Source organism: Muscardinus avellanarius (genome assembly GCF_963383645.1).
Source record: "Muscardinus avellanarius genome assembly, chromosome: 1".
NCBI lineage: Eukaryota > Metazoa > Chordata > Mammalia > Rodentia > Gliridae > Muscardinus > Muscardinus avellanarius.
The window spans coordinates 50,305,482-50,328,702 of NC_137786.1; the positions used below are offsets into that span (position 1 = coordinate 50,305,482).

At 37.2% G+C, this 23,221-nt stretch overlaps 2 protein-coding genes across 3 annotated transcripts in view; one reads left to right on the forward strand and one right to left on the reverse strand.

The window, feature by feature from the left end:
• Positions 1-13,921, reverse strand: part of ERCC8 (ERCC excision repair 8, CSA ubiquitin ligase complex subunit) — a gene marked incomplete at both ends in the record, with an annotated part of 39,840 nt that extends 25,919 nt beyond the window's left edge. Inside the window, 4 exons of one of the 2 annotated variants that reach the window (XM_080707682.1) lie at positions 1,395-1,518; positions 6,241-6,342; positions 10,450-10,545; positions 13,845-13,921. In XM_080707682.1, the coding sequence (XP_080563808.1) occupies positions 1,395-1,518; positions 6,241-6,342; positions 10,450-10,545; positions 13,845-13,921 (399 nt within the window). Of the gene's footprint in view, positions 1-1,394; positions 1,519-6,240; positions 6,343-10,449; positions 10,546-13,844 lie in introns of those variants that run through there. The other variant, XM_080707683.1, reaches the window with a different exon arrangement.
• A 225-nt stretch (positions 13,922-14,146) lies between these two features.
• NDUFAF2 (NADH:ubiquinone oxidoreductase complex assembly factor 2) overlaps positions 14,147-23,221 on the forward strand; it is a gene marked incomplete at both ends in the record, with an annotated part of 168,503 nt that continues 159,428 nt past the window's right edge. Inside the window, one exon of the mRNA XM_080701027.1 lies at positions 14,147-14,273. Within this exon, the coding sequence (XP_080557153.1) occupies positions 14,147-14,273 (127 nt within the window). The remainder of the gene's footprint in view (positions 14,274-23,221) is intronic.

Below are 23,221 nucleotides of genomic sequence, written 5' to 3' on the forward strand. Positions count from 1 at the left end.
CAATACCTAGCATCACCAAACCAAACCAAATAACAAACAAAAAACCCTGAAAGAGAACTTTATAGCACTGGGTACTCATATTAAAAAACAAACAAATTACTTAAAGTAAAATATTTAGTAAATTGAAACTAGAACTCTAGCATCCTGAGGTTTTTTATTTTGTTTTGTTTTGTGGTACTGGGGCACTTTACCTCTGAGCTACACCCCCAGCCTGATTTTCTACTCTTTATTTTGACACAGGGCCTCAGTGAGTTGCAAGGACCTAAAGGCATGAAAGTAAGTAGCTGAGATTGGCTGTGAACCATGATCCTCCTGTCTCAGCCTCCCAAATGCTGGGATTTCAAGTGTGCGTCACCACACCTGACATCCTGAGTTTTGATTCAATATAATTGCAAAAAAGACATGTGATCTTAATAAAAGAGAAAAGTCGCATAGAGAGACAAGAAGTATCAAATACAATAAAAGATATGATTGGTAGACAAGAGATCAATGTAGTTATAGCAAAGTATTTATTTTGAAAAGAGGTAGAAGCTAGAGTTGATGGACTAGGAAGTAAAATTATGGAGAACTTAAGAATACCAGCCTGAGTTTAAACAATGGGAATCAGGAGGGGGTTGGGTAGGGATATGATGAAACTGCTTTAGAAGATTACTTGTAGAAAAATGTGAGAAGGAAAGCAAGTCAGGGAAACCAATAAGGAATTTTTAGTAATCTAAATGGGCAGTGATGGTAATGGAAACAGAAGAGAGTTTGAAGGAAGACTTGCCAAGATTTTATGACTAAATGAATGTGAAAGATCATGTTCAGTTTTTAACATGTTAACTTTGAAGGGATGCCACTACATCTAAACAGAGAGATTCTACAGACACAGAAATGTGGGAATAGATTGCAGGGCAAAGATTAGCACTAGAAATTTAAATCTGATACATACATATAGAAACTATTATCTACTACCTACTTATACTAAACTACAAGAGAAATAGTTTAGATAAGTCCAATTATCTTCCTTAGATCATTAGACCAAAGTAGTTTCCAAATAATAAAGATGATAGCTAACAATTTTTGAGCATTTACTGTATGCTAAATACTGTTTTAGCTACTTTATAGTATCAGTTCATTTAATTCTCACAACCATTATATAAGATGTCATAATTATTCCCATTTATGGATGAAGAAACTGAGACACAGTGGTTTGGACATTTGCCCAATAACACAGAGGAAGACAGGAGCAAAGCCAGGACCATGATATAAACTTAAGTCATCTAACTCCCCTTAACCACTAGCCTGGTTTCACATCTGACATGCAGGATACCTTAGCAAATAACCTAAAATGGTTTGGGATTCATTTTTCCTTCACCCTACAGAGCAATTTGGAAAGCTCTTAATGTACTTACTTGTAATGTATTTGTGTCCCATACTTTCAGAGTTTTATCAAATGAGCTTGATGTAAACATGCCAGTGTCATGAGGATACCACTGAACGGTCTCCACACTGTATTTGTGAACATCAGGATGGTTTCTATAAAACAATAATCAAAATTTAGAGATAACTGACTTATGTGAGTTTCAAAACTGGTATTATACTAAGAACAAGTAGTCAGTGTCAGGTAGGAAACCACATCACATGCCTGAGTTCTGGAGCTCCAGAAGGAAAAAGAGGATCCAGATGTCTCTAGACTCAAGCTTCTATGGTATGACTTGAGGCCTGCCTCCTCCTAAGGCTCTTCATATGTGAGACCTCTACTTCTCTCTCTATATAACCTGTAAGAATAGCCTGCCAGCTATACCTCCATCTTGGAGAAGGCATTGGTTTGCCCTTACTGGAAGAGAAACCTCTTTTTATTTTACTTTTCTCAAATTATCCTTCTATTAGTACTACCATTCTTAGAATTGTTAGATGCCTCACACACCTCCACAAAATTTTACACAATACTGCATCTTATCAAGGAATTTACTCTGACAAGAATGCAATTAGTGAATATCCAGGGAATTTACCAATCTTATGAAAGCCATCACCCATTGAACCATGATCTGTTGAAGACTTAGTCATGATAGCAGGTGTAACATATGACCTTGTGAGAAGCTTTGCTGTCTTGAAAGATGCAGTATATGCTCTGAACAAGTGATCAAGCAGATGTGTTATCCCACTGAATATTAATTCAAACAAACTGGCAGTTAAGAACCATTTAGGAGACAAAAAATAAAGGAAATCTAAACACTGACTAGATATTTAATATCTGGAATTATTATGTATATGAGATAGTGGTTACTATGGTTATACATAAAAAAAGTCTGCTTAAAGATATAAACAATTATAAGTGAAATAAGGTTAGCCGAGATTTATTTCAAAATAATCCTGAGGGTGAATGGGTGTGGGATAGAGATTAAACCAGATTACAGCAATTACGATTGATAGTTGCTGAAGCTGGGTGATGGGTACACAGTTCATTACACTAATCCATTTATGTGAGAAATTTCCCATGATAAGACAAACAAAAGTTAACAGAACTCTGTGCAAATAGGACCATGATGGGTTCTGATTCCTAAGGAAGAAGGTTTATATCCCAATACCAGATAAAGGACCCTGAATATTTGTGGTACTAACTGAAGGAATGAGAATATGAAGCAAAGTCTAAACAGCTCTGGCTATATGACAGCAGTAAAGACTGTACAGTAAAGACTGTACAGACTGTAGTACCTACCCATATTTTCACTTACCTATTTTAACTTCTTTTTTTCCTCTTTACCTCCATTATTTTATGTAGGTTAACTATATAACAGAGTTGATAAATTGCATAATACTGATAAAACTCATGTAAGAATAGTAGAAAATCAGTTATTACTTGAACTAAAGCTGTATATGGTAACTAAATAGACTCAGATTCAGGATTATTATCCTTTCTGGAAGAGGATGGTGAAGTCTTTTGTTGGATAGTGAACACTGCATTAGGTTAGGCTAAAACTTTTTCTTTCTCCCCCCCCCCCCCCCCAGTATTTTGGATTGAACCCAGGGACATTTTTACCTCTAAGCTATACTCCTATCTCTATTATTTTTATTCTTTATTTTGAAACAAGGTCTCATTAAGTTGTGGAAGGCCTCACTAAATATTGAGGGTGGCCAAGAACCTGTGATCCTCTTGTCTTAGCCTCCCAAGTACTGGGATTACAAGCATGTGCCACCATACCCAGCTTGGAACTTCTTTTAAAAAAGGACAAATATGGGAAGAAATGTGTATATGAGTTTTGAACAGTCAAATGGGTGGATAGTAGAAAACATATATCTTTTTTCTTGGCTGCTAAGCACTCAGATTCCTACTCTTTGAGGGGAATCCCTTTTGTTTTGCTGAAAATTAATGCCCTGTTTTCTGCTACAGAAAGTAAGACTCCATATTTTCTCGTTCCTCCCCGTTGGCATCAAAGGCAAGGATGTGTGTGTTGGGCTTTATTAAGTCTGTTTGAGACTCTGAAACTACAAGTAGTAATGCAAATACCAGTTAGCCATTATTAACACCTGTGGAGTTGAATCACTGTCTGTGACATGTAGCAAAATCCAAACTAAATTGTTCCTGCAGTGAGATCTTGACTAATATTCTCTATCTTAGTTTCTAAGTTTGATTTGTCCATCTTCCTGACATTTATATAAGATATTAAATATCCTATCAATATATTTCTGTTTATAATACAAACAACAATGAATGCTTGTGAGGATGTGGGGAAATAGGACCTCTTCTGCACTGTTGGAAGGACTGTGAATTAGTGCAGCCACTATGGAGATCAGCTTGGAGATTCCTCAAAAAACTAGGAATGGATCCACCATATGATCCAGCTATATTAATCCTGAGTATCTTTCCAAAGGGCTGAAATCAGAATATTATAGTAGTATAGTTGTACAATTCACAATAACCAAATTATGAAAGCAACCTAGGTGTTCATCAACAGATGAATGGATTACAATACAGGAATATACACACAATGTAATTCTACTCGGCAATAAAAAACCAAAATTATGTCATTTGCAGAAAAATGGATGGACCTGGAGAATATTATGTTACATGAGATTAACCAGTCACAGGAAGTAAAGGGTCATATGTTTTCTCTCATATGTGGAAGCTAGGGAGTAATTTGGATGTGGTTTTATAGAGTATGGAGGAGAAACCCCAGTGGAGTAATGGAAGGAGTCTGGGGGAAGGTAAATCAATCAATGAAGAAAAACCTTACACTGATGTTATGTTCGACTGTGAAATCATCACTGCCAATCTCAATATCATGTATGGGGAAAAGGGAGTAGGGAAGGAGAAGCTCATGAAGTATTATGTGCATGTATGTCCCTGTCACTCTAAATTATATTATGATGTGAGATTACAATGAAACAATAAAAGTATATTTAAAAATTAACTACATATGTAAATTCACTATAAAATAAATTTCTGCTTATAAAAAGTAGAATTGATTTGTATTGTTTCTAAGAATCTTAATGTCTACAGAGATTATTGAAATGATACTAGCTTTAAATAAAACAAATCTTTAACCCAATGATCACAAATAAAGTTCATTTATATAATATACATAATGTACATTCACAAAGTCAATTACTAAGCCAAAAATGAGAAGGAAGGAGGGGGAAAAATGGGGTGGGAAATCAGGAAGGGTTAAATGAATGATGTGTGCATGTATGACTCTACCATTTTGTACTCCATTGAGATGTATGATTACAATGCACTAATTAAAAAAAAAAGAATATATGTGTTAGAGGAAATAATAAATATTTGGACCACTGGGGATTTTTACATTTAAGAGAGTCTGAACCAAAGAATAAAGCCATAGTAAAACAAAAGTGACACACTTAACCAATTACTTTTTTTTTTTTTTTTTGGTGGTACTGGGGTTCCTGGAAGCCCTTCTACCTCCGGGCTACACTCCCAGACCTATTTTATATTTTTGAAACAGCGTCTCTTAGCTGGCTTCAAACCTGCGCAATCCTCCTGTCTCCGCCTCCCAAGCACGGGGATTACAAGCATGCGCCACCACGCCCGGCCTAACCAATTACTTTTGCTATATACCAAAAGGCAAATCACAGTCCTTCCTAGAAAAACATTAGATGGAATACGGAATACATAAAAATACGATTTTACTACAAAATAAACTCAACATTAACATGTTAGCTAAGATGAAAAAAGATAAAATAAATCAAACTAATATAACTGTCTTGCACTTTAGAATTCAGATTTTTTTAAAAATGTGTGTGAGGGTGAGGAGGAAATATAAATGGCTTAAGCCTCTTAAAAAGCAAGTTTCGGAGTGTTTGAGGTGTTATCTTGTTCTGTACCAAATTTTCCTATAATTTTAGTTTACATAGTAATTTTACAATTTTCAACACACCTTTCAAAAATATTTCATTTATCACAGAAACCTTATAAGAATGAGAGGGCAAGTACAGTTAGCTCTAAAACAAATAATCTGAAATGTAGAAAGATTAAGAATCTTACTAAACCTATATTTCTAAAGAAAGAATTTTAAATCTCCCGATAAATATCCACAGACTTAAGTGCCTATTCTGGTGCTTTTAGAACTTTAATACAAAATGGTTGTTGATTAAGTTAACATTTGTGCTGTTTCTCCTCTTGAAAGTATTTTCTCAGCATCTTTCCCTTGCAAAGTTCTGCTCAATAACAGATCAGATACAGGTGATGAGAAAGAATTAAATGACCAATATTAAAAAATACCAAAGTCACAAGACAGTTTATTATAAAAATAATTCTCACAAGACTCAAGGCCAGTAAAGGACAGAAAAGTCAAGACACAGAGGGATATGTTTTTAAATTAAGCATCTTTAAGTAAATAAATAGACAAGAAAGGGTTGCATGTATGATAGAGTGTGTGTTTGGTCAGGAATTGCCTGTACTTATTTCTAGTTCTTCATCTTTTTCTTCCATTAGTATTAGTTGAAAAACTCAATTTATGTTTATAATTAGCATAAAGACTCACAAATGAATCCTATATTAAGTGGTACTAAGAATTGTTGTTACTCAGGTGTTGGCTGTCGGTCGAGAGTGAAAAAATAAGACATAATCAAATGTCCTTTTAAAAATCCTTTTGAAAATTGATATAAGATTATTTGTAAATATATCATTTAACCAATGTACTTGAGCCATTCTTTTGACTATTGTTTTCATGCTTTCCATATGATGTAAAAAATACTCAACTGTTAACAAATTCATGAATTATAATTTTTAATACACACCTGCCAATGGAACACACTGCTTTACATGTGTAATAAGGTTGTCTGCTGGAGTTCTCAAGGTCATAAAGTACAATCACACCATCTGAACCACCTGATAACATGCTGATAATAAAAAAGTTCACATTAATTTACCATTTTATGTAGTTCATTTATTTACTTATTTTTCATTTATTTATTTTTTTTGTGGGTCTGGGGATGGAACCAGGGGCATTTTTTTTTTGGTGGCACTGGGGGTGGAACCCAGAGGCTTTCTACCTCCGGGCTATACTCCCAGACCTTTTTTATATTTTATTTGGAAACAGGGTCTCACTAAGTTGCTGAAAGCCTCACTAAGTAGCTGAGGCTGGCTTCAAACCTGTACAATCCTCCTGTCTCAGACTCCCAAGCACTGGGATTACAAGCATGCACCACCATGCCCGGCTCACCCAGGGACATTTGACCTCTAAGCTATGCCCCCTGTCCTATTTCTTATTCTTTATTTTGAGACAGGGTCTCACTAAGTTGCAGAGGGCCTCACTAAGTAGCTGAGGCTGTTCGTGAACTGCGATCCTCAGGTCTCAGCCTCCCAAATGCTGGGATTACAAGCATGTGCCACCATGTTTATTATTTATTAATAATAAATAGTTTATTTATTTAGTTTATTTATTTTCGAGGACAGCATATTTCTGAAAACTGATCTGCACATCCAAAGGTATTAAAATCATGAACACAGAGTAATTTTTACTAACATAAAGTTCAATAAACTAAATTTTTCTAATATTTGTAGTAGAATGAATACAGAAAAATTCAATCTGTGATCATTTAAAATTTACTTTCATGATTCCCAAAAGATGGTAGGAATAAAAGGGCAAAGTAAAATGCTAGACAGTTATTTTAAATGTCTTAATTATAATTGTGCTTAATGAAAATGAATCAGACAGACCAGCTATTACAGACACTAGACATCAGACCCTGGGCATGTTAGAACACCAGTCTATGCCTTTGAACATTTGTAAAAAAAATAAATAAATATAAAAGAAAGAGGGGAGGAGCAGTTTCACATAAATCACAACATTGATGTGATTTGTAAAAGTACATAGCTGTTTTTATAGTAGCTTCCTTCCTTCTCTTATAAATACATTCACTCAAATTTTACTGGGCACCTACAATGTGTAAGGCACTCTGCTATACAAATGTGAAGAAGGCCTAGAGAATTACAATCTCGTAGGACAGTTACTATATATGAATTGCACAGATTGTTAGCTACAGTTGGGATTGCTGTGACAATAAGTTAATCCTACCTTGGGAATTCAAGGACAGCTTCCTTGATGGTAATATTTAAACTTGCATCTACAGGAGGAAGTGGCATTAGCTAGACAGATATGTGAAAGTAAAAATTCAGGCTCATTCTAGAAATTGAAAGAAAAAGTGTACTGCTGGAGAAGTATGGGAAAGTAGTGAGATGCAAGGTCAACAGAAGCCAGGCCACTTATAGCCTGATTTTTGAGACTAAAAGAGGGCTAAAAATAGCTAAGTTGTTTTAGAAAATTATTTATCCACTTTCCATCTGGTCTACTATAAAGCTATTCAATTTAAAGGCATTATTACACAGTTTCATTGTGTGTGTGTGTGTGTGTGTGTGTGTGTGTGTGTGTGTGTTATACTAAGGACTGAACCCAGTCATACTACCTCTGAGTTACAACCCCAGCCCTATTTTATTTTTATTTTTAAACAAGGTCTCACTAGGTGATAAGAGTCTCCCTACTTCCTAAGGTTGTCCTTGAACCTGTGGTCTTCCTGTCTTAGCCTCCCAGGTATTGGAATTATAAGTGTGTGACATCATACCTGGCTTATAAAAATATTTCTAAGGCATAAAAGTAGCTGGGTGTGGTGGTGCATGCCTGTAATCCCAGTACTTAGGAGGTTGAGACAGGAGGATCATAGATTCAAGAACAACCTGAGCAAATAGTGAGACTCTCATCACCTAGGGAGATTGTTTCAAATAAAAAAAGATTAAATAGGGCTGGGCGTGTAGCTTGGAAGTAGAATACTCTTGGGTTCAATCCCCAGTCACACACACACACACACACACACACACACACACACACTCCCCCCCCCCAAAAGAAAAGAGCTGTTAGGTAATTCAGAGGTAGAAGGTCCTTGGGTTCAATCCACAGTACTAAAAAACAAAAACAAAAACAAAAAAACAAAACAAAACAAAACAAAAACTAGGGCTAGGGGTGTAGCTTGGAGGTAGAATGCCCCTGATATAGATTTATATTCTGGTCCAACCTCCTTATCTTGCTGTGAACCTGCTGAAAGCAGTTCATGAACTAACAGCATGTACTGATTCACAAACTTGTTTAAGAAACATTCAGTTATCAATTTGTAGAGCACCTAGGTTTGGAAAATGCTTCTTTACCAGCTTTATGTGTTCTGGTTTCTATTCTTGCTTTAGTCATAGCACTATATACAGTGCTGATGGTAGATGGTAAATATCAACAGATATTTAAGACAAGTTACATATACACTGATTTTCTTATTTAATTTTCAGTTAAACATACCTTTTCCTCTTTATTTCTCTCTTTGCTACCAAAAGGGTTTAATATAAAATACAAATCTTGGCAAACAATAAAAGTAACAGCTGTAGCAAGTCTTCAAACTTTTCTATATGCTCTCTGAAAAGATTCCTCAGCTTGTATTTCTCACACATTTCATGCACATATAATCTATAATTTCCCACATTTCCCATTGACTGCCTACTGGCTTTATATAATTCAGAGGTCATAAAACTGATTGATCATTATACCAAATGGCTGGCTCAGTGGCAGTACTGAGTATTTTTCCGACCAGCACCTAAGACTAAAAGAATCCAGATATCCATTTCTCCATGTGTCTACATTTATTTTATAAGCAAATGCCTAACAGCTGTCCTTGAGTATGCCTGAAAAGGTCAGGAAAAAGAAAAGAATCACTGCTGGTTATCTTTTAAATTTAACTGTATGCTAAAATGAGAATTCTGCTTACTACATGTGCTGCCCATATCTTAAGTGAGACCCTGGCAGAAGTAAAGAGTCAAAGTTTATCAAACTTATCCTGACTTATTTTAGTGCAAATGATAATAATGCTTCATTATAAAGTAAAAATTCTGGGGCAATTGCTAAATATAACAAAACACGGCAAATTCTTAGTTACTTTTATACATGGTCTAATCACAGACCATAGGAAGAGTTTTGAACTTTTTTTCCCCTTCTTTTTTGGTTCTAGGTATTGAACTCCGGGTTTTGTACATGCTAAGCATGCTCACAACCTTAGGCCACACGTTTTCTTATAAGAGTAATGTGGTATCATGAAAGATTGTGAGTAGGGAATATGTTCAGATTTACATTTTTCAAAGCATTTCAGCTATTGTGTGGAGAAATAGCTGGAAGAAGAAAATATATATGTGATAAGGCTTTTTTGTGTGTGGTAGTGGGGGTAGAACGCAGGGGCTTTTTCTACCTCCAGGATATACTCCCAGACCTACTTTATACTTTATTTGGAAACAGGGTCTCACTAAATTGCTGAGGGCCTCACTAAGTAGCTGAGGCTGGCTTCGAACCTGTGCGATCCTCCTGTCTCAGCCTTCCAAATGCTGGAATTATAAATGTGCACTACCACACCCAGCGATAAGGCTTTTGATTATACGTATTATCTCAACTAATCTCACACCCAGGTGTTTCCATTACACAGCTAAAGCAACTGAGAATTAGGTAAATTGCTCAAGATTGTGAAGCTGGTGGTGGTAATACCAGGAGGAACTCAAATATAATTCTGCCTTGCTTCAAACTTAATTCTCTAAAATGAGCTTTTGTTTTTTAAATCAGTTTTCCACTAGACTCCTTGAAGATAGCAACTACATTTTAAAATAGCACTTAAAGACACATCCTAGCACTTACAAGCTATCTACATCCAAAAGAAATTCAATGTTTGCTGATTTAACAATGAATATATTTGTGTCACTTAACTTGGAAATGTTTAATTGGCAACATTTTGTAAGCTTGATGTTCTATATTAATTTAAACTTAATAAAGTCAATTTAAAAATGCTATGATTCACTAACAAAAGTATACAATGCTATGATTTACAATTATTATTTATTCTTAATAAAAAATAGTAACTGTGAAAAAAGATATGTACTGCATTTTACTTCGAAAGCTTAGAAAGAAAATATAAATATAATAAACTTACTATCTCCCTTCAACAGGTTCAATATCAAGGGTGTTAACTCCACTGCCATGGATTCTTTCAATATCTCTGTCTTTGTTTAACTCCAGTCCCAAGACCCTTTAAAAATTAAAAATGGAAAAAATAAGGATAAAACTTAACAATAAGAAAGTAACTTCTAATAAATTCCTTATTAAACCAAGATTACATGGAGCACAAAAATCACAGGCGATGCTTAGATCCCCCATACATTTAAAGGTATTTGTAGATTTCTAGAGATGCTGTATAAACTTTTAAAAATCAATAATTACATGAAAAAATGACTTAAAGCAGTATCGTAAATTTTTAAAATCTTACTTTATTAAGTTAAATTGATAACTTAAGCCTAACTGAGGACACCTACTGGATAAAAGCTTAATTTACAGGATGTAAAAAATTGAAGTGACAGGTAGATATAGATACACTTAATTTAATAAAAGCCAATTTTCTATGTTCATCCCAGCTCTTATCCCAAAAACAATGTGATGAGACCCACTGCTTTTTTCCTCTATTTTCACTTTTGAGCCAAGTCCTGGGCCCCAAAAGAGTTTGTGATAGAATAGAGTAACCAGAGCCCAGTTTCTGTTTGAAGACAAAAAAAAAAAAAAAAAAAAAAAAAATAATAATAATAAAAAATAAAAGAAAGAAAGAAAAAAGCAAGCAAGCAAACAGGTAGTCCCAGAGAATAAAAAAAAAAATTAGAGAGAAAGAAGCTCAAAAAAGCCATAAAATTATCTATTGCTCCCTGCACTTATGCATGAATCTAATGATGAATAACAAGAATAAAAATATGTGAAGACTAGACTAACTCCCACAGACTGACTGTGAGTGGTGCACACTTAGAACAGATCTGAAAAGGCTTTAAAAACTGAACAGCCACACCCCCACAGCCTTATTTGGGAACCCGGGTCTCACTAAGTTGTGGAGGGCCTCACTAAGTAGATGAGGTTGGCTCTGAACCTACAAGACTCATGTCTCAGCCTCCCAAGTACTGGGACTTACTTCTAATGACTAGAATATTATAAAGTGATTTCTTTTCAATTAACATTTCTTGAAAAAAAAATCTCTAATGTTAGCAGTCCCCACTTCCTTTTCTCTGTTATCCTTCAACTTATTAAAATCTTATTTTTATTTCCATCATTTCTCTGACCTTCACAATGTCATTGGTGATTGCTTTATCAGTTAAGTATAACATGTACTTTTTTTTTTGGTGGTGGTACTGGGGCTCCTGGAAACCCTTCTACCTCCGGGCTACACTCCCAGACCTATTTTTATACTTTTTAAAATTTGGAAATAGGGTCTCTTAAGCCAGTGTGGCTGGCTTTGAACCTGTGCGATCCTCCTGTCTCCACCTCCCAAGTTCAGGGATTACAAGCAAGTGACACCACGCCCAGCTAACATGTACTTTTAATTCCTCATATTAATTGAGTATATGTCACTCACATAACACTAAAAATTTAACTTGTCTTGTATCATGTACCAAACCCTCTTCTAGGGTCAGAGTACAAGTTCTTTTTTTGGAGGGATTAAGAACACAATATAGTAGAAGGAAAATATATAACAAGTTTCAGAGATAATAAACTGTATTAAAAAAATAAAAAAGTAAAGCAGAGGTGAAAGTGATGGCACATGCCAGTAATCCCAGAACTTGGGTGGCTGAGGCAGGAGGATTGCAGGTTCGCAGGCAGCCTCAGAAACTTAGTGAGGCAGTCGGGCGTGGTGGCGCACACTTGTAATCCCAGCATTCAGGAGGCTGAGACGGGAGGATGGCGGTTCGTGAACAGCCTCAGCTACTTAGTGAGGCTCTCTGCAACTCAGTGAGACCTGGTTTCAAAATAAAGAATAAACAAAAAAAAAAATAGGGCAGGGGGTGTATCTAGGAGGTCAAATGCCCCTGGGTTCCATCCCCAAACCCGCAAAAAAAAACAAAAAACAAAAAAAACAACAACCCCCCCCAAAAAAAAAAAACTTAGTGAGGCCCTTCATAATTAGTGAGACCCTGTTTCAAAATAAGAAGGGCTGGGGGTGTAGCTAAGAGGTAGAATGACCCTGCGTTCAATCTCAAGTGCCATAAAAAAAAAAAAAGTAAAGTAATGGGACAGAGAACTGCTGAAAATAAAAAAGAGGGTTAGAGGGCAGTATCTGATACATTTGATGGCTTCCTACTAAAACACTGCCTTCCATGAGCATCCATGATACCTTGGCTCCCTGGTTTATCCTCCACCCTTCCAGTTACTTATTGTTATTTTATCTGTAGTCGCTTACTTTACTTACCTATTCTTTTCCCTCCACTACTGCTGAGGCTTGAAGCCAGGGTTCTGCTGATGGTAGGCAAGTGCTCTACCACTGAGATACATTTCCAACTCTTCTGCCTAACTTTAATTATTGATATCTCTCAGGTTTTTTAACTCCTTTTCTTACTCTTACTAAGTGTCTGCCTGATACTATATCCTCGTGACTTCATGCATCTTACATTCTAAGAAACCTAGCCAGGCCTGGTGGCACATGCTTGTAATTCCAGTACTTGGAGGCTGAGACAGGAGGATCCGGGTTTGCGGCCAGCTTCAGGTACTTAGTGAGGCCCTCGGCAACTTAGTGAAATCCTGTTTTAAAATAAAGAATAAAAAATGAGGCTGCGGGTGGAACTCGGAGGTAGAATGTCCCTGGGTTCAATCCCTAGTATTGCAACCCCCCCCCAAAACAAACAAACAAACAAAAAAAACCAACAACAAAAAACAAACAAAAAAACCCAACAAAACAACAACGACAACAAACAACAACAACAACAACAACAACAACAACAACAACAAACCACTAAATTTCCCCTGAGCATATAACTCATATATGCAACCAATGTTCTCCACTTTCCAACTGAACATATTCACACGTTCCTCAAAATCAACGTGGGCAAAATTAACATTTGCTCTCGCTTTGGCAAACCTTATTTGGGAGTTTGTCACCAACATTTAACTTCCTAAATCTAGAAATCATTATTGACACTTCTATTTTCATCGCTCACTTGTCCAATCAATTTCCATGGCTGTTTGTTTCTATTTCTTAGACGTTTTTAAAATCTCTTCTTTTTCTACATCCCACTTGCAGCATCCCTACCCAGGTTTCCATCAACTCCTGGACAATTGCAAAAGTTACCTAACTTGGATTCCATTCTTGCTCTCAACTTCAATCCATTCTCCATGCAGAAGGCAAAATAACAATAGAGACCTTCTTCCCATCTTCATACCTTTACCCAACCACACAAGGATCCTCATCTAGCTTCTGCCTACTTCCACTTGTCCATGTCCCTCTCTCCCGACACCATCTCGGTCCCAGCCATTAATCTAGACTCTAGCCTGTTGGGCGAAAAGGTAAAGTCTCTTTACCTCCTTGTGGACTCCGCTCTCTGGAAGCGAAGAGGGTCCTCCAAACCCGCTTGTCGCGCGGACAAAAAACCCAACATCGCGCTTCCTCACTCCGGCTGGCCCGCCGGACGCCGCCATGACAGAGGCTGGAGGCGGAGCCCCAGCAGCAGAGCTTCCCATTGGCTAAGGTGTGGCGCAGACTGACCAATGGTGAGCGCTGTTACTCGGGGGCGCGAGGACGAGTCCGGTGGGCGTGGCCGAGGCGACGGCGTCCTGCCCTCGGCACCCGCGGCGGTTCAGCAGCCGAGCCGAGCGTGACCGGCATGGGTTGGTCTCAGGGGTTGTTTCGCGCTTTGTGGAGAGCACTGTCAAAGGAGGTGAAGGAGCACGTGGGCACGGATCAGCTCGGGAACAAATACTACTATATTGCGGAGTACAAGAACTGGAGAGGTGAGAGCGAGCGAGGCCGGCGGCCGCTGGAGCGGGAACCGGGGGAAAGTGCGAGCGGCCCCCAACCGACGCGGTCGCGGGTCGCGGGTCCCTGGCCTGAGCCCTGCGCCCCTCCGGCCCCTGGGCGCTGCGTCCGACCCGCCCCGCTGGCGCCGGCGCCTTCCCTGGGCGGTTTTGCGCCACGCCGGGCCTTGGGTGTCGTCCGCCGTCCGTGTCGCCCGGCGCGGCTCTGGCTCCGGTACCCCGGCGGGAAGGCTGTGTCAAGCCTTGGGCGAGGTAGCCCGGGGCAGCTGCGCTGGGATCTTTTTGCAGGAGGGTCGGGGAAGTGGCTTTTTCACCTTCCTGTACCTGCCTTGCGACCTGGGCTGAGTGGCGTAACCTTCAGGCCAGGACATTCCGCTGCCTGCTTACTTTCTTTTTTTTTTTCTTTTTTTTTTTTCTTTTTTTTTAAGTGGCAGAGTGATGCCGTCCCTTTGCATCACTTGAAACCTATCAGAAATAGGTCCGTGCCCGCTGATCTCTTCCGCGCCTCCAAGGCTCCTAGTTACCTTTCCCTTTAGGCATTTGATTCCCACAACCGCTCAATTTAAGAAACAAGATTCTAACTCTAATGTGTCCGCGCAGGGTTTGTACTAAGTTGTGGCGCAGGTGGTTTGGGTTCTTAGGAGATGTTCTTGTCCATTGAAATCGCACTATGTAGCCGCTTTCAGAACTTCTGTGTTGTTTCTAATCGTGCTGCAGAAAATCTAGGGTTTGGGGCGAAGGAAGACATTGGGTTGGATTACAGCTCTGACACCTAAGCAGCTGAGGGATCACATGAAAAGTAGTTGTCCTCTTCAAGTCTCAGTATTCTTACTTGAAAGCTTGAAATAATGGTAATAAAAATAATACTGAGAAGCACGAAGACCTTTCCAAAATTGTGTTTCATACATTTCATGATTTTTTGCTTAAATTTGTTGGTCCTCGCCCTCCTTCATAACATTATTACATCTTAGACTTGTTTCTTTAATGAGCTTTAAAACTCTGTCAGGGCAGAGAATTTGCTGCTTTCTGCTCCCTGTTTCCAGACAACCACGGATCTGATTTGATTCCATTTCTTTCATTGTGTGGAGCTAATATAAATATAAATGGTGCTTTTTAAATTATTTGTTAAAAATTTACAGTTCTTCATTGCTGATATATAGCAGTACAGTTGACTTTTTTATGTAGGTCATGTATACTGCAACTTATTTTATTCACTGTTTGCCCTAGCCTTTTGCAGATTAGTACATGCCATGTTGGTAATTATGCCAAGTGCTGATAGAGACAGTTTTTTCCCCCCTTTCCAACCTCTTTGCCTTTCATTTCATTTTCTTTCCTGCTTGTATTGGATCACACCTCTACTATAATATCAAATAAGTGCAGCAAGAGTGGAAATTTTTGCATTATTATCTATTTAAGGAGGAAAGTGTTTTGTTTTTCATTAATTTCATAATAAGTATAATGTTAGCTATACTTTTTTTGAATGAAACTCATAGGAGTTAACCAAGTTCCTTACTCTATCTGGTTTGCTGAGTTTTTTTTTTTTTTTCTTTTTCATGAATGGAGCTTGAGATTTGTCAAATGCTTGCTTGTTTGCATTTTTGTATCAATGAAGATGATCATATAGTGAATTATACTGATTGCCAATTTTAAATGAATAGACTTTCAGGAAAATGGAGTGAAAGCTATTCAGATATTCCTTTACCTCTCCAGCAGTTTCTTTCATTTTCAATATTCTGCCTTAGTGTTTGCTCCCTCCTTCCTTTCCTTTTACCTATCTCCCCCTAGTGGCCACTGATCTTTTTACTTGTAGTTTACCTTTTTTAGAATGTCACATATAGTTGGAATAATATAGCACATAATAACCTTTTTTAGTTTGGCTTCTATCACTTAGTAATACGAATTTGGTAATGTTTAGTAATGTTTATTCCATTTCGCTTTGTGCAATAATGCTAATTTCTTTTTACTGCCTAATATTCTATTGTATGGCCAAACCACTGTTTGTAATATCCACTTAACTACTGAAGGAATTTGGGTTGCTTCCAATTTTTGGCAATTATGAATAAAACTATTATAAATATTCGTGTATTTTTTCATGGAGCTAAGTTTTTAACTTTTTTGACATCAAATTGTGTGCGTGTGTGTGTGTGTGTGTGTGCCTGTGGGTGCAGTATTAGGGATTGTGCCTAGGGGCATTTCACCTTTGAGCTACATTCCCTACCTTTTTATTTCTTGTTTTGAAATGGAGTCTCATTAGGTTGTTGGCAGTCTCACTAAGTTGCTGAAGCTGGTTTTGAATTTGCCATCTTCCTGTCTCAGCCTCCCAAGTACCAGAATTACAGGTGTGTACCACTGTGCCCAGCAACATTGAGTGTTTTGAATGTTGCATTTGTGGAATAAACTTTATTTGGTCAAAATGCTTTATCTTTTTTATATTTTGTTGGATTTGATGTGCTTATATTTTGTTAAGAAACTGAGGTTTTTGTCTTTGAGGATTTTGATCTCTAATTTTCTTTCTTTCTTTCTTTCTTTCTTTCTTTCTTTCTTTCTTTTTTTTTTTTTTTTAGCGGTACCAGGGATAGGACTCAGGGACATTGCACTTCTGAGCTACACACCCAGCCTTATTTTTTAGTGTATTTTAGAAACAAGGTCTCACTGAGTTGCAAAGGGCCTCACTAAGTAGCTGAAGCTGTCTGTGAACCTACGATCCTCCTGTCTCAGCCTTGCCAAGTGCTGGGATTGCAAGCACATACTAGCATGCCCAGCTTACATTGAATATATTAATAAAACTTTTTTCAGACTTAGTAAGGTTAAAATTACTGGAGATAGTCACACATACTTTGTGCAGAATAGAGAACAGATAAGGGAATTTGTCCTTTATCTGAAAATGAGAAGTGCACTATAAAAATGATTCTAAATAATTATTCTAGTGATATGTCAGAACTATTTTACTGGAGGACTTTCTGTGGTTCTTTAAGCGTTATTCATGCCTTTTAGAGAAGGTAGCTAGAAGTGGTTCAGCTTAATTGATTACCATGCATGGAGTCATATTCATGTCTCTTGATTCCAAGTTATTAGCTATCAGATAGCCAAAGGCTCATGACATGACTGGGCATGTGAATTTTGTCCAGTATAGGCATTGTGTACCGGTTGGTAACAGGCCAAACATGGTCAGATTTTTCTGTTGTAATCTAAGCTCATTGATATGTAAAGAGAAAAGAAAAATATAAGAATAATAAGCAATCAGATGTCTATTTTTAAGGAGTTGGAGTGGCAGCTATGGCAGAGCTTCTTTTAGACCATCATAGGGTACTGCTCTGTCTTTCTCTGCTAGGCCTGGTTTTGCAGGTCATTTCCTTATAGTTCTTCCTAGTTACCTGAAGGAATCTCTGTAGCTGTTTGCAAATTTGAGACTTGCTAACATTTATACTAAGTACTAGACCTAAAAAAATTAGGTCTTTCAAAATACATTTTCCTCTCATCTATTCATTTTTTGTCTTTAAAAAAATTGTTCTAGCTGGGCGTGGTGGCACATGTTTGTAATCCCAGTACTTGGGAGGCCGAGACAGGAGGATTGGAGGTTCCCAGCCAGCTTTAGCTTTCAGCTATTTAGGGAGGCTCTCCGCAATTTAGTGAGACCCTATTTCAAAATATAGAATAAAAATTAGGGCTGGGGATGTAGCTATGAGGTAGAATGCCCCTGTGTTCAACCCTCAGTACAAAAAAAAAAAGATGTTACTAAATATCCAGGAGTCAACAAAGAATGTATATTATGTATGGAGTACAAAGAATCACAAAATACTATATTCCTATCACAGTTCAGGCAAAAAAAGAACATAATCACTACCTTTAAGTAACTGTATTGTCCTTTGTGTCATATCTTTCCTTCCCAGTTTAGAAGTAATCTTTGTCATGAACCTTGTGTTTATCAGTTTCTTTTTCTTGTAGTTGTAACACATTTTTATCCCTAAGTGATTCGTTTAGTCATGCATAGTTTTGAACTTACGTGAATGGAATCATAGTGTATATACTTTTTTGTGACTTATTTCTAACCTCTTGCTTATTGATAGGTTTCTAAGGTCCTTTCATATTATAATGAAAATCCATTTATTATCATTGTTGTATGCTGTTCTCTATAAATATGTCACAATATACTTACTCCCCATTATTATTCAAAAGGAATTTCTCCCTGATTTTTGCTGTTACTAATAGTGTTGCTATAAATATCTTAGTCATGGAAATACTTACACTAGAATGTTTATAGAAACACTCTTAATAATTGCAATTGGGAAAGTATCTGTACATGTTTAGGGCATCCTTAAAAAGGTAGTTTTGTAGTGAGAGGATATATTCACCTTTACTCTGGTATTTGGTATTATAATACCCAATTGTTTCCTAATATCCTAGTGCCATTTTATACTTCAATCAATTTAATATTTTGAATTTGCATACCCTTGGTTTTGAGAAAATCAGGCCTTTGTTGATGATGTGGGAAAATTTAATCTCTTGTGTGCTATAATTTAGTATCTCTGAATACTTAAATTTTTAGGTCACTGAAGCCAGATGCACCAATTTGTTTTATTAAAGTGACTCCTAAGTATTCCACTACAAACCAAGGGCAAAATAGTTTGGGTTTATTTTATAGCAAATTCTTCTAAAATGAGTCATCTAACTTTCCTATTTCCTTGATTTAATTTTTCTTGAAAATTTAAGAAATCTTAAATTTTCTTTGAATTGCAATAGTTTAGCATTTAACATCATCAGTAAAAATGAATAAGAACTCTTAAAAATTATCTTTAATTCAGTTTGTGTGGTACTAATTATTTAAGAACTATTATGTGTGCGTGTGTGTGTGTGTGTGTGTGTGTGTGTGTGTGTGTGTTACCAGGGATGGAACCCAGGTGTATTCTACCTCTAAGCTACACCCCTAGCCCTATTTTTTATTCTTTATCTTGAAACTGGGTCTCACTGAGTTGCAAAGGGCCTCAGTAAGTAGCTGAGGCTGAAGGCAAACTGCCATCCTCCTGTCTCAGCCTCCCAAATGCTGGGATTACAAGCATGCACCACTATGCCTGTCTAAGAACTATATTTTCCATATTCTTAATGAGAGAAAAGATAGATAATTCACAATAAATCTTTTAAGTACTATCCAGTCAGATGAATTTGAGTTTAGGCTTGATTTGAGATTTTTACTTTTTTTTTTTTTTTTTGGTGGTACTGGGGGTGGAACCCAGGGGCTTTTCTACCTCCGGGCTACACTCCCAGACCTATTTTATACTTTATTCGGAAACAGGGTCTCACTAAGTTGCCGAGAGCCTCATTAAGTAGCTGAGGCTGGCTTTGAACCTGTGGGATCCTCCTGTCTCAGCCTCCCAAGCGCTGGGATTACAAGCTTGCACCACCATACCTGGTAAGATTTTTACTTTAAATTATTGTTTACTGTAAATTATTTTGTATAAATTCCTCAAATAAACCAAGTATAAAATACCTTTGTTATTGCATTCCTTCTTATTTATTTTAGGTACTTGGAATTGAATCTGGGAGGCATTCTACCTCTGAACTATACCACCAGCCTTTTTAATTAATTTCTTATATTGAAACAGGTCTTGCTAAGTTGCTGAGGGTCTCACTAAATTACTGACACTGGTCTCTAACATGCAATCGTAATGTATCAGCCTCTCAAGTACTCAGATTACAGACTTAGGCCACCATACCCAGCATGCCCTTCTTATTTACATCTTAGTTTTGTTTTTGTTTTTGTGGTACTAGGGATGGGACCTAGGGCCTTTCTACCTCTAGGCTACACTTCCAGACCTATTTTATATTTTATTTGGAAACAGGGTCTCACTAAGTTTCTGAGGGCCTCACTAAGTAGCTGAGGCTGGCTTCTAACCTGCATGACCTCCTATCTCAGCTTCCAAGTACATAAGATTTTATTTATTTATCTCATGGTTTAAGTGGTGGTAATTTTCTTTCTTTCTTTTTTTTTTTTTTTTTTGTGTGTGTGTGTGTGTGTGTATGTGTGTGTGTGTGTGTGGTACTGGGGATGGAACCCAGGGGTATTCTACCTCTGAGCGACACCCCCAGCCCTGTTTTTTATTCTTTATTTTGAAAGAGGGTCTCATTGAGTTGCAAAGGGCCTCACTAAGTAGCAGAGGCTGTCTGTAAAACCACGTTCCTCCTATGTCAGCCTCCCAAATGCTGGGATTACAAGCATGCACCACTATACCTGGCTGGTAGTTTCCTTTCTTTTTCTTTTTTTTTTTTTAAAGATAAATTCTTATATATCTGGTTTTGATTAGAGCATTTTTGAGTATTGCTTTACCATTTTTATTTCCTTCTTTTGCACATGAACTAAACATTTGCACCCAGTTAAAACTACCATGTTTGTTTGTTTTATGGTACTGGGGGTTGAACCCAGAGACATTCTGCCTCTGAGCTATACTCCTAGACCTCTTTTTTTTAAATTAATTAATTTATTTTTATCTTGAAACAGGGTCTTGATAAGTTGCTGAGTCTGTCTGTGAACCTGTGACCCTCCTGTCTCAGCCTCACAAGTACTAGGATTACAGGAGTGTGTCACAACACCAGGCTATCAGGCTTATTTTTTTTTTAATTTTTTTTTATTGGTGCACTGTATTCATACATCATAGTAGGATACATACTTTTGTAGACATACATGCACACTTTTCCCAGTCAGCCCCCACCCAATCCCCACCCCATTCTCTCCCTATCCCTCCCTCCCATGCTTGGCTTAGTAGTTGACATCTAGTATTATGGCAATTTATCTAAAATTAAAAATGATAATCTCACATAACAGTTTCATTTGTCTGATACCAAGCTTTTGATGACTTAAAGATAACATTTCAATATTTCTTTTTGCTTTCTTTCTTACCAGAGAATATTTTTTCTATTTTTTAGGTGAAACTATCATATATTTATATATTTATTTTTCAGAAAAAAATCTATCCTAATATGGAATATGGACTCCAGGTACCCAAAACGATCTTGAAAAAGAACAAAGCTAGAAGATATATATTTTCTGATTTCAAACCATATAAAGCTACAATAATTGAAACAGTGTAGTACTATTCTAAAGGCAGATATATAAACCATTGGAGTTAAATACAAGCCTAGAGCTAAATTCTTCCCTATATTGTCAAGTTATTTTTGACAAGGTTTCCACGAACATTTGGTGGTGAAAATAAAAATCTTTTAACTAAATATTGTTAAAAATAATAATTACATGGAAAAGAATAAAATTGGACCCTTACCTAATCCCATATACAAATATTAACTCAAAATAGATAATAGACCTAAATATAAATCTTAAGACTATAAACTTTTAGGAGAAAATCTGGGTCATTAAACCTCACAACATTGAAATTGGCAGTGATTTCTTGGTTATGATTTCAATGGCACAGGCAACAGAGGAGTATACAAACTCCCTAAAAAATAAAAAAAAATTGTATATCCAAAGACAATGTAAAGAGAGTTAACAGTTACTAATAGAATGGGATAAAATATTTCCAAATGCTATATCTGAAGGTATATTAATATTCCAACTAGAAATCCTAAAAATTAACAACAATAAAGGCAAACAATACCATTTAGAGATAGGTAAAAGACTAACATAAATAATGAATCTCCACAGATAACCAATCTTAGTTGTCTGTTGGATGGAAAATCTTGTTTCTCTAGTTCTGGAGTGTGTTACCTATTTCTTCTTTGTAGTTAATCTCTTTGAGTATTTTCTCTAGTGCTGGTTTTGAAGACATAAATTCCTTCAGTTTCTGTTTGTCCTGGAAGCTTCTTATTTCTCCATCTAATTTGATAGAAAGTTTTGCTGGGTAGGAAATTTTTGGCTGGAAGTTGTTTTCTTTCAGAGTTTGGGAATATGTTACTCCAAGCCCTTCTGGCTCTCATGACTTGGTTTGGGAAGTCTGGAGTGATTCTAATTGGTTTGCCTCTGAATGTCACTTGGCCCTTTGCTTTTGTTGCCTTTAAGATTCTCTGCTTGGCTTCCGCATTGGTCATTTTGACAATTATGTGGCGTGGGGATCCTCTTCTCTGATCCTGTCTGAAGGGAGTTCTATAAGTTTCCTGGACCTGTGTATCAACCTCTTGCTCTATGTTTGGAAAATTTTCTGCTATTACTTCCTTGAAGAGATTGTTGATCCCTTTGGTTTCACTTTCTTTTCCCTCCTCTATTCCAATAATTCTTAGGTTAGCTCTCTTAAAATGGGCCCATATTTCTTCAATATCAGACTCCTGCTGTCGGATATTTTGCTCTAGATTAGAAACTATGAGTTCATTTTTGGATTGCTCATCTTCTAAGAGCGAGATTCTGTTCTCCATGTGTTCTAATCGGTTGTTTGTGCTTTGAATTGAGGCCTTTACTTCATTAATTGCATCCTTTATCTCTTTTTGGCTCTCTCTGAGTTCTTTTCGAAGCACCTCTATTATTTCTACAGTTATTTTCCTGATTTGATCTTCTAGAAATCTCTGATTTTCTGTTTTATCAGGTTCTGATGTTGTGGGGTTGTGGGCATTCATTGCTCCAGTATTATTCCTCTTTCCCATGATTTCAGATGTTTGTGCCTTCTCTGGGTTCTTCCCTTGGGTCACTATGACTTCCCTTAAGGTGTTCTGGATCTCGAGTCAGTAGTATCTCAGACCCCACTACTCCTTTACTGGGTTTTATCACAGAGTCTCCGACCCAGAGAGTCGATAGAGGCTGCTTTAGACTGTGGGGGGTGCCAGGTTGCACGTTCTCCTATGGTGTGATATCTCTGCCACCGCCCCTCCCCCACTGGGTCAGGTCCCAGGGATTTCTCCTCTGTGGCCCGCAATTTGACTCACTGTTCTTGAGTACGCAGATGTAGCTGTACTGGCCTCGCTGAATTCGCTGCTGCTGCCGCAGGTAG